This window comes from Magnolia sinica, chromosome 5 (genome assembly GCF_029962835.1).
Source record: "Magnolia sinica isolate HGM2019 chromosome 5, MsV1, whole genome shotgun sequence".
Classification (NCBI taxonomy): Eukaryota; Viridiplantae; Streptophyta; class Magnoliopsida; order Magnoliales; family Magnoliaceae; genus Magnolia; species Magnolia sinica.
The window spans coordinates 20,613,047-20,627,209 of record NC_080577.1 but is presented as its reverse complement, the minus strand read 5'-3'; the positions used below and the strand labels follow the sequence as shown (position 1 = coordinate 20,627,209).

The window sequence follows — 14,163 nt, the reverse complement described above, 5'->3', positions numbered from 1 at the left end:
AGGCTCTGGCAGGATATATGGGTAGGAGATCAAAGGTTGTGCGAGGTATTCCCACAGCTAGTGGGGATCGCTTTGGAGGAAGATTTAAGAATGGATAGATGCTTCTCGGTGCAAGGAGGGGAAGTCATTTGGGCTCTGCTGTGTAGAAGAAATCTCACAGATGATGAGATTGAAGAATTTCTGAATTTGATGGGTTGCTTTCTAAGTTGCATCTGGTAATGTCAATGATGTGGAGAGAAGAAAAATCTGGTACTTTCTTGGCGAAATCCTTCTACAAGCACTTTAGTGGGATAGGGATCAATGAAGAAGAAAGTCCGACATGTTATGGGGTTCCTTCGAAGGTAGCAGCATTCACTTGGCTTGTAGGGAGAAAGAAGGTGCTAACAGTGGATAATCTTCACAAGAGAAAGATGATTCTTCCAAATGTTTGTCTTATGTGCTTTCATGAGGAAGAATTGGTGGATCATCTTTTTATCCATTGTTCGTTTGCTAAAAGGTTGTGGGATTGGTTCTTCGAGTCATTTGGTGTTGTTTGGGTTATACCGGATTCTATTGATCACCTATTTTTTATGTGGCACGGAGCGGTATAGGAAGATTTGGGAAAAAAGTATCGCGAATGAGTTTACTAGCAGGTATCTGGTTCCTTTGGTTAGAAAGGAATGATCATTGTTTTTGGAATCAGAAAGGGAAAGAACCAGAGGTCTTCCGTAGGGCTAATTATCGTGTGATGAAGCAGGCGATATCTTCAAAGGCGATTGACCATTTTCCAGATAGTTGGATCGAGTTGTGATCTATTTTCTCTTTGGGCTTTCGGGTTGTGTAGTTTTTGGCTGCAGCCTCTTTTAATAAAATCATTAATGTTCAAAAAAAAATCAGGCCCTATTGATAGTCAGCTTGTGTTCATCTCCATAGATTCAGTAAGGTCAGGTACCTTTCAGTTACATTTATTATTTGAAACCATACAAAAGGCATGTTTCTACTTTCTAGCATGCACCAACATGGGTCTGGCCTCAAACATAATTCTGAACCCGACTTCCTAGACCCAATTCCAGATACAAATTCAGTCTCAAATTCTAATTTGTGCTCAAAACTAGACTCCACAGGAGCAGATGGGGTACCCTAATCCGATCGGATTCAGATCCAGCATCTCATATATGGTACCCATGTCTGAACATGACATCCGACACTGATTCCCTTGGTTGGGATATGGGTACACCAGTGTTCGACCCAAACTCAACCATTGACAGCCCTGTGGCAAAGATTCCCGGCTCAAGAACATTCACATTGCGGATTATAAAATGAATGCTCCAGATCACACTCATGTGCACCATAGGAACATGTGGGTTGTTTGTGTGTGGATCATGAAGATGAGGCATCTGGAATTAGGACTCATCTACCATACAGGTGGTGAACACACGCATCAATCCAGACCATCAAAATCACAAGACGCAATATGGATAGAGCATAGCCAGAAAATCATGTTGATCCAGCATAGTTATTCATCCAATTTGCAGCCATCAAATGGACGGTTAAAAATACAATGGTAAACAATCCAAACTGAAGGATTGACTATAGATGATCAGTGCGACTTTTGAGGCTATGCACCATCCACTATAGAGCCAACAAACTGGACGCCTATATTGAGGTACATATGCCACATGCAAAGCACAGCTATGATGTCGCACTTGATTGGTTGATAGAATAGGGGTAGTTTTGTAATGTAAATTAATAGAGGCATCTTAGTCATGTAAAATACTGATTAAAAAAAATAAAAAATAAAAAATAAAAAAAGAAAGAAAGAAGAAGAAGAAGAAGAAGAATGCATTATTTAGAAAAATAGAAAATAGGAAACTTTATTTTGCCTTTTTACAGTAGCATAGATATGTGTGAAATACAGAAACATGTATCATACATGTACAAGGCATGATGACAAAGGAAACAGCTATAACAAAGCCCATATGGAGTTCCCTGGTAATTACTCATACTGAAAGGGAGAGTAATCTTTGACATCACATGCATTAACTGATCAAATCATTAAAAGCACCAGGAGTAAATAAAGATGCCTGAATGAGCTTGTCAATCAAATATTCACTGTAAAAAGTTGTCAAGATATCAAGAGAACTAAAAAATTGCATAAAATAGTCCAAGTCGCCAGTTATTAAAAGCCACATTCTCCAATATAAGTTAAATTAATAAATGAGCAAACAAACAAAATAACATCTTACTCATTAAAATCACGCTGGACTTGAAAGAAGTGACTGGCCATTGTCGCGCTATTCCTGTTGGCAACTGCTGCTTCCAATGCTTCCAGGAAGTCAATTCTCTGTTCGACACAGAAGTTTTGAATTAATACGCAAAGGAACACAAAAACAAGCAAATATTTCTGGTTTTAAGTAAACGTCATGGTAAAGGCAATGAACAATTGAGCAAGAATGCAAAAAGAAAGTCAAGATTGAGTAAAGAGAAACAATATCAACAAAGTAAAAAGAAGTAGAAGCTGTTTAGGCAAGAAACCACCTTACAATGGTATCTACAACCTGACCCTCAACAAATATGGATATGACCAAATAACAAACACCAAATGTTTAGTAATTATCTTGTCCCATCTGAAACCTTAGAGTAAGTATGGAAGGATATTCGACCACTAAAATGCATCAGGACATGCTAAAATCAGCTAAATGCATCTTGAATCTTGCTAAAAGATAGTGTTGCATGTTCAAGCTTCAGGTGCAAACACGAAAATTTCATCGGCCTGAACCTCCCACCGTAACGTGACTCATTTAGTTTTACTTCCAAAGAAAAGAGCACACGTGTGTTACACCAGTATGCAGGAGATTGTGTACCAATTGCCCCCACCCCTCCCATTCATGGTGGCACTGAAGCTATAGGCACATTAAAAGTGGGATTCCCACCCAAGCCCACTTGAATGTGCATCGAGATTACCACCCACCATGAATGATGGGCACGAACGATTGCCAAAAGAAAATCCATGCCAACCCTAAATTATGCATTTACTAAGACAATAGGGATGTCAAATATGTAGAACAATTTTATGAGAAAATACAATGGATTGCCAACAGAATAATTAAAAGCAACATTTTAGCAGATGGGCTTGTAAAGGCTGGATCTCTGGCAACTTTGCTTGAAGCACCTTTTGGACTGATAATAAAGTTGTTCAGTATGAACAACAAGGAGCAAGTGATGCAGGACAAATAACCACTTGCTCTAAAAGCTCAAACTAATAGCATGGTGAATCAATCCCTTTATCTCATAGCCCAGGCCCCACATCGCATGGGTTAGGACCTTGGCCAAACCCCCCTCGTGGGCCCCACTTCACATGGGTTCCGCCTCACACGAGCCACCCACCTCACACGGATGGGGCCTGCCTCACACGAGTCACCCACCTCACACAAATAGGGCCCGCCTCACATGGGCCACCCACCCTGAGCGTGCCCCTGCATCCCACAAGCCACCCACTCGAGTCCGGTGTGATAATGCAGGACAATTAACCACTTGCTCTAAAAGCTCGAAGTAATAGAGCATGGCGAATCAATCCCTTTATCTCATAGCCCAGGCCCTGCATCGCATGGGTTAGGACCTCGGCAGAACCCCTCCCTCGTGGGCCCCACTTCACATAAGCCACCCACCTCACACGCATCCCCCCTCCCCTAAGTGTGTCCCTGCATCCCACAGGCCACCCCACTCGAGCCCGGTGTGAAAATGCCCCTACATCAGCAAGGGGTATGATCCCATATTAATTATTGTTATCATTGTACGGCATAAATTCACGCATGGGGCCAAGTGGACCCACCCATGATCATGGTAGTCCACCATCTATTACACATAGCCCCAATATATTCACCCTAATTGGAGATCACAAGCATTCAAATAACTGACTGTAGAGTGGACGGAAAGACCAATTTTGGTTTTATTGTCCATTTTGCATGCCCCGAATCATATGTTATCCAATCGAGGTTATTTTGTGCAACTGATGGCGGGCCCCTCTTATCCGATCGTCCAACTGTGTGTTCATAGTGGGCCCACTTGTATACTAGGAATGGACTCCTTGAGAGCACTTCAAAGATATGCGAGCCTACTTTTGAGTTTTAAAACACGCATGCACCCACAAACGCATACATCTACTTTGAGCATTGACAATTATATAGGAAATTTGTATGAATCTCACACATACACATGTGCCCTTATGCCCGAGCACACGCACGCATATATTCTGTGCTTCCTTTTTTTATTGCTTGCAGCTTTTTTTTCTTGACATGTAAAAAAGAAACACATGTGCCCTATGAATCACAAACACGCATATGGATGCATGAAATAACCCAAAGCCCTTTGTTTAGCCGCTTTAGCTACAAGTGAAGAATTGAATCATCATGCTCAAATTTCAAATATCTGAAAAGATCAGTTACAGTGTAATGTTACTATGCAAAAAAAAAAAGAAGAAAGACTACATCAAACAATAAAGAGAAAATCAAGTAATGAAATCCTTGTTTCAAGATATGCCAAATGAAAGACAGTCATAGAAAGCATTACCGTCTCTAAATTCATATGTGGGGGAAATTGAAAATTCCTTCCTCTAGAAGATGCAGCAGGAGAATGACCATAAAAATTTCTCCTTAACTGTTGCATTCGTCTAGAGGTATATGCTGGAGCACGATTTGTTGGCCGGGCTGAAGAACTAGGGAAAGACTGTGACGAGTGGCCTCTATATGAATGTCCAACCGATGAGTCTCTCTGCAAAAAGCCAAATCAAATGAAATATTCATTATTCATAGAACCATTTCTACAAACTTGAGATAGGTAGTTTAGAGAAGTACGTAAAGTACAAGGTATATAAAATATAAACAAGAGACACTCAATATGGACATTTGACTTTACAAAGATTCATAGGACGGTAATTATTGAAGATATATTTTCCATTAGAAAAAAATGTTTCAAATATTTAAAGTACATGAGGTCGAGCTCTATGGGCCCCACCGTGATGTGTGATGGACATCCACGCCATGCATTTGGTAAATCCCCTCTAGTTTATGGGATGTGACAAAAACTAGCTGTAATCAAAACTCAAGTGGGCCACACCATCTGAAACCAGGGGAAATCATGCCTAAAACATCTAAAAGTACTTGGTGGAGCCCACCTGAGTTTTCGAATGGCCTAAAATTTGGTGTGGCCCCTCATCCAAGTGGGACACACAAAATGGATGGGCTGGATGTGTGAACCATATCTCATTGGGCCTTATACACAATCAGGAAGGTTTCAATGGGTGGGCATCCACTCTCAACTGTTGTCTGTGGTGTGGCACACTCTGTCATGGATTGGCCTGATTTTTAAGCCCATGGCCCACCATGGAAGGGTGCATCTGAGTGATGGGGTGGATGTCCAACATAGATCATAGTGGAGCCCATAGAGCTCAACCTCATGGGAAGTTTGGGGCCCTCCATAATGTGCAATGGACATCCATCCCGTTAATCAGATGCACCCTTCCGTGGTGGGCCAAGGGCCTAAAAATCAGGCCAATCCATGACTTAGGTGGCCCACATCACAGACGACAGCTGAGAGTGGATACCTGCCCATTAAAACTGACATGATCATTTATAGGGCTCATTGAGACACGGTTCACACATCCAGCCCATCCATTGTGTGTGTCCCACTTGGATGAGGGGTCACACCAAGTTTCAGCCATATCCAAAACTCAGGTGGGCCCCACCAAGTGCTTTTAGATGTTTTAGGCATAATTTTATACGGTTTCAGATGTTATGGCCCACTTGAGTTTCACATACGGCTGATTTTTGGGATATCCCATAACCTAGAGGGGACCCACCAAATGCACGGTGTGGATGTCTGGCATAGATCACAGTGGGGCCCACAGAGGTCGACCTCATATTACCATTTCATATATATTCTGGGGGTCAGTTATATTCTGAAACCCAAAGGCCCTTCTCTTGCACGCAAGGGATCTATTTGTAGGCCTTGGGTTAGGTTTTTTGGTAATTTTGGTGAACTAAAAATCATTTTTAAGTGGCGTGACAAACAGTATCAGAGCATGCAATAGGGGGTAAAAACATAATTTAGGATGGCTTAAATAAATGGGGTTTAAAAAAACAAAGGCTCGAAAAAATTGGGCATCATGCTTGCAGAAATCCATTAAAGGGTTCAATAGGGGGTAAGAACATAATTTAGGATGGTTTAAATAACTAAATGTAGTTTAAAAAGCAGAAGACTCAAAAAAAATTTGGGTGTCATGCCCGTGGAAATTGGATTTTTGGGATTCTGGAAAACTGGAAAAAATAATATATATATATATATATATATATATATATATATATATAAGGCGCAGAAGTTTTAATTTTATTTTTTTTCCGCCATGCTTTGGCAAGGCTGGGTCTCACACTTCTTATCATTTTAGGGCACATTTTAAAATGTTTTTTGTCTGAAAAAAGGGTTCAGGGTTATAGTTTTTCCAGCATAAGAGTTAATCCCTGCATTTTTATTTTGAACAGTAACAAAAAAATCCATTAAGAATCAAGCCCGGCGTAATCCGACTTGGTTAGATGATCTGGATAGTCTAAATTAGGTGGGGTGTCTACAAGTTGGCTTCATCTAGGGGCTTCAGAGATGTCCACTAACTGAAGAAATACGCAAAGAGTTTGCTCCATCTAACTAGCTCTTCATTGAGGAATTATCTCCTCTTCATCAGCTTTTTATTATCCATCAAACCATTTTCTCCCAAGCCCAATGGATATTAAATCTTCTCAAGCTCAATGGATACAGTGTGATGAGAATATATACAGTTTAGAAAGTCTTTAGGATAGTAATGGGCAACTAACTTTCAAGCTTAATGGATATTAAACCTCCTCAACTTGCAGATGATTTTTTGGCTGTTATATTTCATTAGTGAAGCTCAGCATGTAAAGGGCCCACTTACAGGATGCAATAGGTGACGATTCCCAATAGAAGTAAGACGCTGCGCATCTTCGTCATGTTGTAGTGTCCATGCTAGACTTGCATCCATCTATTGATTGGCAGACAGCAGCATTTTGTCAGAAATAAGTCCTTTTTTAAGGCTTGTCAGATATCTCTTAACATCATGAAAGAAAGTAGCTATACACATAGTACATTAGAAAGCAGGAGTCAAAGAGACTAACAAAACTTTGGAGCTGAAATGACCTACTTTTTCTTGAACAGACGTATATAAAAACAAAAAGGAAACTCCCATGGGTAAATTGAGCACAAACCTCTCCACCTTCCATTCCTGGCGATTCGGAATAGAACTGCTCTTGGAGTTGACGAGCCAATATCTCATCTGCTTCAACTTGTCTAGCCCTTGTGCCAGAGTCATCATTAACCAAGCGACCTGCATCTTGTTGGTCTATAAATATTGCCTCAGGAGAACATGGCTCATCAACTTCTATAACCGGTATCAAGTTGCCACGTCGCTGAGAATTGCGAGTTCTGGTTGGTTTCACATTTGAGGGTTTCACATTTGAGGGTTGCCCAGACGATCGGACAAATGAGACTTCTGGGCCATCAAAAGTCAAACTAGAGCATTCGCCAAGATTATTGCATGATGCTGGAGTCTTCCTTTGTCTTTTCATTAGCTTTTGCTTGCCCTTCTGTCTTTCATTATTTTCAGGGTTTGACTCAGAGATAACGCTTGAAGATGCTTGAACTAGACGTGTATTAGGTCCAACATGCTGTAGAATGATGGGATCCCCATCTTTATGAAAGTCAAATTCAGGGCTAGCATTTACCTCTGTCAAGTAATTCCCATCTTCCATTTTGCCTCCATGGCTCTGATTAAATGAATCACAGCCACCATTATTTATCGTTGAATGACCTCCAATGTCATGAGATGAGGGCAAATATGCCGCCTTCAAAAGATTACGAGTGTTTCTCCACCCTCCGATTTCTTCAGCAGATCTAAAAATATCATCAATGGCATCATCTCCAATGCCAGAATCCTTCTCCCTGGGAATCGAGAAATTCCTGCAGAATAGTCGACTATCAAAGGAAGGACCGCCATAGGCCATGCAATCAGGGTTTAAATGCATCCATATATACAATTAGTGTACTGAGAGTATCACAACTACGATAATCAGTAATAAATAAGAGAGTGGCTAGAAGGAGCACCATAAGCAATGGATATAGAAAATTGATAATCAACTAGGGTGAATGCTATTCACTATTCTAATAGCCAACAACTAGACAACAGGGCCATAATACTATACTGCACATCCATTAAGCAGATGAGGTGGATAAAGCACTACAAAATACAAATCAACTCATGGCGCTACAAAAAGTAAGGGTGCATTTGGGAATTCTTAAATGGTTTTAGGCCCAATTTTCCATCAAGCTCATTCTTTGTCCAACAAGACACAAGCTCAATGGCAATTATTGGCCATTCCGCTTAATGCAGAATGTGCCTTCCGCATTTTCCGAATGCAGTGCCTGCCATTATATCATGTGGGCACAATTTTTTCCTCTTTTTTTTTTATTGTTTTTGAAAGATAACATGATTTTTTTAATATTTCAAAAGCTAATATGAATTTTATTGAAAAAAAAGAAGAAAAAAGGGCAATGATGAGGAATCAACACCCCGCAACATCATAGAACAACAGACCAAAAAAAAAAAAAAACCCTCAAAAGGGCAGCAGCAGTCAAAAGACTTGAGTGACTTGGCCCAATCCAACCATGTCCAATTTAGCCTTCCTAAACACCACATGAGCTACGAGCACAATCAACGAAGCATCTATTGTTTTGCTCAGCCCAAAATTGACCACAAACCCACGAGAAGAGTCTCCACAGAATTCTCCCTTTAGGGCCTAACCTGCCTATGTGCCATGCCATGAAAAAGGAGCCAAACGAAAAATGCATCACCCAACAGCACTCACATCATACAGTCTCCCCTCATATGGCCCTAGCAAAACTGCAGAGTAGAAATAAGTGATCCAACAACTCAACATCCCAAGGACAAATGCTACATGCATTAGTTATATTCATGTCTTTTCCAAAGACCATCAACTGTTAGTACTTTGTTCTTACCCACCAGCCATACAAAAGCAATGACCATGGGTGGGCCTTTATATGACCAAATAAACTCCATCAGGTTTTGGGACTCTCTAGGATAAAGATTGCACAGTAATTCATAGAAGCATGTGGGCAGCTTGCACTGGAACAGAAATCTGTGAGCTCCTAAGGAGCCAGCTTACTTTTGATTTGTACATCCATTTTTATGTCTGGCATGTCATTAGAGAGTTTGAGTTGTAATGATGACGTTCCCTTCCCAGTTAAAACAAATGAGCATTCATGTCAAGGACTACATTGTCAGATGAGGTATTTTGCACTTAGAAAATCCAAAAATAATGCTAAAGAAATAGAAGAATTTTCATGTGAATCGGAAACAAATTTGCTGAGAGCAATACTTGAAGAGTGAAGAAAATAACAGTTGAAAAAATTAAGACATGAGAAGTTGCCAGCTACCTGCTCGACAGAGATTTAGTTCTAGCATCACAATCGTTTTCGGGCATGTGTTCGTTCACTATCCCTTTTCCCTTCATTTTATCAATCTGGTTGCCTTCAGAACCAGGACTGATGATATGTACCTGACATGAGGAATTCCCATCAGGAAGGTCGTTGCATGTCCTTTTGTCATTCTCATCTTGTTTATCATCCCTGGCATTCCTGCCGTAGTCAGATGTGCTTTTGCTCTTCGCTATATTATATGGAGAAATACACCCATTGCGTACCAGCCGCCTCTGCCCGGTTTTCCTGGGTGAAGCGACAGTCAATGATATTGATGCGGATTGTGCAGTTTTAGGTGGAGGTTTGTGGAACAAATCAATCCCTTTTCCCTTATCATTACCCATCAATTCAGCATTAACATTTACATGATTAATACTTACACCAGCTCCATCTAATGTACCATCTGTTTCTCTTTTACGGGCATTACCAGATGCTTTAGAATAATTGTCAGCATCATACAGAGGAAAAAGACCATGGGTTGCTTGCGACTTGCTTCGTGATTCTCTGATTGATCCAGAAGAGATAACTGATCCTGTATCCACCTCTTTGGCTCCAACTTTTTCAAATCTGCCAATGGAACAAGGCCTTTCAGGTTTTCCAGTATACTCGTGTCGCTCAGAACTATCCAAAACATGATCGGCATCCTGCCAAGTGAAAGATCGAGGAGGAATCTCAGTGCAAAGGTCCTTTTCTGAACTAGAGTTTCCATGGCATGGAAGCATCCGACGTCTCGCATCTCTAATTTTAGTGGGAAAGAAACTATCAGAGGGAATCTTCTGGCTTAAACCAATCTTTCTTCCTCTATTTCCACCATGAATTTTGACATCAGAGGCTGAGCTACCATTGATATCAGAAGTGCTGCTGCAAAGCTTAGATCTGTCAACTAGATGATCAGTGGACCATTGTGAACTGGAAGGAATGCGTAACAGAGGTTTGTTCTGATAAGGCGCAGACTCTGTATGTTGAGTTTGTGCGGAGAGTTTAGTCTCATTCCTTTTGGAAATCTGATCAGCCAATCTCATTGTAGACTCATCGAAACCATCAGAAACAGATGCACTATCTGCAGCAGAATCAATGAGTGAACTGCCATGCTTAATTTCGTTATGATCATCAAGATCTCTCTGGCGACGAGAATATGAGTTTTTGCTATTTCCATTATTGGTGTTTAGCCTGCGGCTGCCCCTGAGCCCATTGAGAATTCCCCTATTGAGTAAGTCACCATTTGCAGCATCGCCACTAACATTCAAACTAATCTTCTGCCGTGAGGTCAGTCTATCAGGAGTGTCAGGAACATCCATCACCTGATCAATGTCCATAAAGTCCATATTCTGCATACGACGATTAAAGATCCCAAAGAATCAACGCCTACCAATAAATTCAATTAGAGATCAAAACCCAGGAAGCCCACTAGAAAGCAAACATCATTCCCCATGATGAAAGTTTCTTTCTGTTTTCTGAAGGAAAGGGGATTATCTCAAGATCAGATGGTGATGGGCAGTGGGCCCCACTTGCTTCAATGTTGTGGGAGGCGGTGGGAACAGGTGGCCCATTTCCACAAATGAATGGATCTTGATTAGATGATAATAAGATTCAACTATATCGAATTCCACAACAGATCATTCCCTTTAAATGATAAAGCAAAGCATTTATCAATTATGAAATCACAGACCCATTCCTCTTGGAGTTCATCTGGCCACCCGTTCCACCCCTTGAATCTGTAATTCACCCAATCCAATATCTGAAGTGCTTGGAACTGTTCGATATGTGGATGCCATGGCAGATAGACCATGGCTCAATAGGACAATAATAACCATCTAATCAATGTAGTTCCGAAGCCCGTGGAGCTGAAGCCCAACATATGAACAGTTCTGATCACCATGCTTGGGTAACATGTGGTGGAGATCGGGAATAACAACCATTCAGGTGGCAAGGCACGCAATCAAAAGTATCCACCTGAATGAGGAAGAATTACTGGGTTTGATAATACGGACATATACGGCATCCAATGCGCACCATCTGTACAAATGGGACCATGATTCAATGATCGAGACCGTCAATCTGATGGGATACCCCGTTACAAGGGATAACCAAGAAAAACTTTCCCGTTGGAAGATCCTAGCCATCAAATCACCGGCTTTTTCCGGACCGTTGCTATCTTTTCTTCTTAAATGTCTACTTGTAGGTTCTCGATCCGGGAGAATTTCAGGGCATACCCCATCACCAGAATAACCAATCAAGATCAACGGTCTGAATTGCCAACGTGGGTCCCACTTGTATCAACCGGCCGCAGCAGTAAACTATACACGTCCAGACCTGTAAAAATTAATCTGAAAACAGGTAAATGAAACAAGGAGAAGCTCTCCTGGATGAAACCCTAATCAATTCCATGAAAAATATATTTATATCATTTTTAAAAAAAATAATTTAAAATGGAATAGAGAAATCAATACCAGATTGGAATCTTGAAACCTCGTTTATTGAAACCTCGTCGAGTAATAAAAACCCTAGGAAATAGGAGAAATGGAAGAGATGGAATTTAAGAAGAAGAGTACCTCTGGCTTCGGTTCGAACAGATCTAAGCCGGCGAAGAGCAGGGAAGTAGAATCAACGGTCGAGATCTCTAGAGATGGAGGACGAGCCATACAGCAACCACATACGGTGATGATGAGCCCTCGACGCTCTCCTCTTGTATATCTGTCTTACCCAAAACGGGCATCTGCAGACACAAGGAACTGCGCATTATTGCGGAGTGCACGATAAGGGCGCGTGCAACGGCCGCGTACTTTAGATTCTGGTGCGACCGCCGTGTGTCTGGATTTTGGAACGGCCACGGGCTCTTTTACATGGGCTTGGGCCCACGCGTATGGTCATAGGCCAAGATATTGCTGGGTGAGTGGAGATTTTTTGTTTGAATTCTTCACCGAGATGGTACACGTGTCAGGTGCAAGGCTCACTGCTTAGCTCAGTTAGGGGATGGATATGATACGGTAGGCCCCAGCACGGTGGGCCCACCAACATAGGGCCCAGTTGGCTGCAGGGATATGATACGGTAGAGACGGTAGAATCGAAATATGGTATAACCACCTTTCCTGGATGCATGTGGTAGGGACTCTTAATCTATCTTTCCATCCATCAGTTACCTCAGATCGTGTTAGTACATAGCCAAGAAGCAGATCTAAAGCTCAGGTGTCCTGTTCTTAGTAAACCGTGGGGATGGAAAGGCCCACCACCGTTGAAGCCTTCCTCAGACCAGCCTTCATGTTTATTAGCTAACCAGCTCAGGTGATTCCTAACTGGATGAAGGGAAAATCAAAACCATCAGTCTCATGAAAAACACCTGCTGCCTCGAGGATATTTCAATGGTGGGATTCTATTCCCGCTGTTTCTTGCGGCGTGGTCTATTTGGGCTTTGTATTTGCCTCATTTGCGGTCTCATGTCCTTGAATAAGTCTGATGAACAATGTGGATATCACAGGGTCATCTTGGTGGGCACACAGAGGCTTAGAGTCCCTGCTAAATGCATTGAAGAGATGGTTAAGAGATAGGTTATGCCATATTCTGGCTCTTGGTGGGCATGTGCTTAGGGTTACAACGTTTTAAGACTCGGATTAGGCAGTGACCCCTCCACTACCCAAGTGGGTCATGGAAAATATGTAGACCCACCATGGTGTACGAGTTTTATTCACTGAGTTGGTCTATTTTGCCCAAGTTGGGCATGCAGTTGAGTTAGACCGAGTTCCTTTGCCTGGAGTGCGCATCGAGTTAAGTTAACCTGAGTTAGAGCTGACCTAACCTGGCCTGATTTTGAAGTAGGCATTACTCGAACTCGGCTTGATTCAATATTGAGTCCAGCATCCCTGACCCAATCCGAGTCCGGGTCTGCCCTATACTAACTTGGACTAAGTCCGACCGGTCACATCAATCGAGTCAGGTCGAGTCAGTACCAAGCCAGGTCAAATTGATTTTTTTTATTTTTAAAGTATTTAGGGTTTAGAGTTTAAGGTTTAGAAATGGATCGATTCGAGTCAATTTGGTCGCACCCGATTCAACCTGGATTAACTACAGTCAGCTCAGACTAAATATAAGCACCTGACTCATTCCAATTTATAGATTCAACCCTACCCAATCCCAACTTCATAAAACCTCCAAATTAAAATACTTTAGCATGATGTATTTCACAAAAATAAATGAAGATCATTAAATACAAGTTTTCCCAAATACCGCCGAGCGAGTTGGCCGAGTGGGTGTAGACGAGTTGCTCAATCGAGACAAATGGGTGAGCTGTCGAGCTAGTGGTTATCGAGTCAGGATCGTCGGATGCAGGAGATGGAGGGAGTGGAGGAGACAGAGGAGGGTGGTTGTAACGCCCTGAAATTCAGGGGTCGAACACAACTCAGCTCCCGAGTTTCAAAACATCACTTATGCAACATATGTAATGATGAATGTATGTTGTCTGTATTAGTACATAACACATGAAGTAGATTAAACCAAACTGCAAACATAATCCAGGGATAGGTGAAAGACGCGGGTAGAAGACTAAAGAAATATATGTGTATATGTATAAGTCCCTGTGATATGTATGCTCTGTCAGGTCATAATTACAAGTGTTTGTCTCAAAAGATAAGT

General features: G+C 41.6%; 1 protein-coding gene across 9 annotated transcripts in view; it reads right to left on the bottom strand.

The window, feature by feature from the left end:
- Positions 1–12,351, bottom strand: part of LOC131245696 (uncharacterized) — a 31,446-nt gene extending 19,095 nt beyond the window's left edge. For 5 of the 9 annotated variants that reach the window (XR_009170952.1, XR_009170949.1, XR_009170950.1 and 2 more), the window contains exons 1-6: positions 12,090–12,350; positions 9,496–10,865; positions 7,251–8,001; positions 6,941–7,027; positions 4,549–4,749; positions 2,226–2,323 (exon numbers count right to left, since the gene is read on the bottom strand). Coding sequence is in view for 5 of the 9 variants with exons in the window: in XM_058245316.1 (XP_058101299.1) it covers positions 2,226–2,323; positions 4,549–4,749; positions 6,941–7,027; positions 7,251–8,001; positions 9,496–10,865; positions 12,090–12,179 (2,597 nt within the window). In the remaining 4 variants the exon portion in view is untranslated. Of the gene's footprint in view, positions 1–2,225; positions 2,324–4,548; positions 4,750–6,940; positions 7,028–7,250; positions 8,002–9,495; positions 10,903–11,490; positions 11,851–12,089 lie in introns of all 9 variants that reach the window. The other 4 variants (XM_058245315.1, XM_058245314.1, XM_058245319.1 and 1 more) reach the window with 3 other exon arrangements.
- Between the last annotated feature and the right edge of the window lie 1,812 nt (positions 12,352–14,163).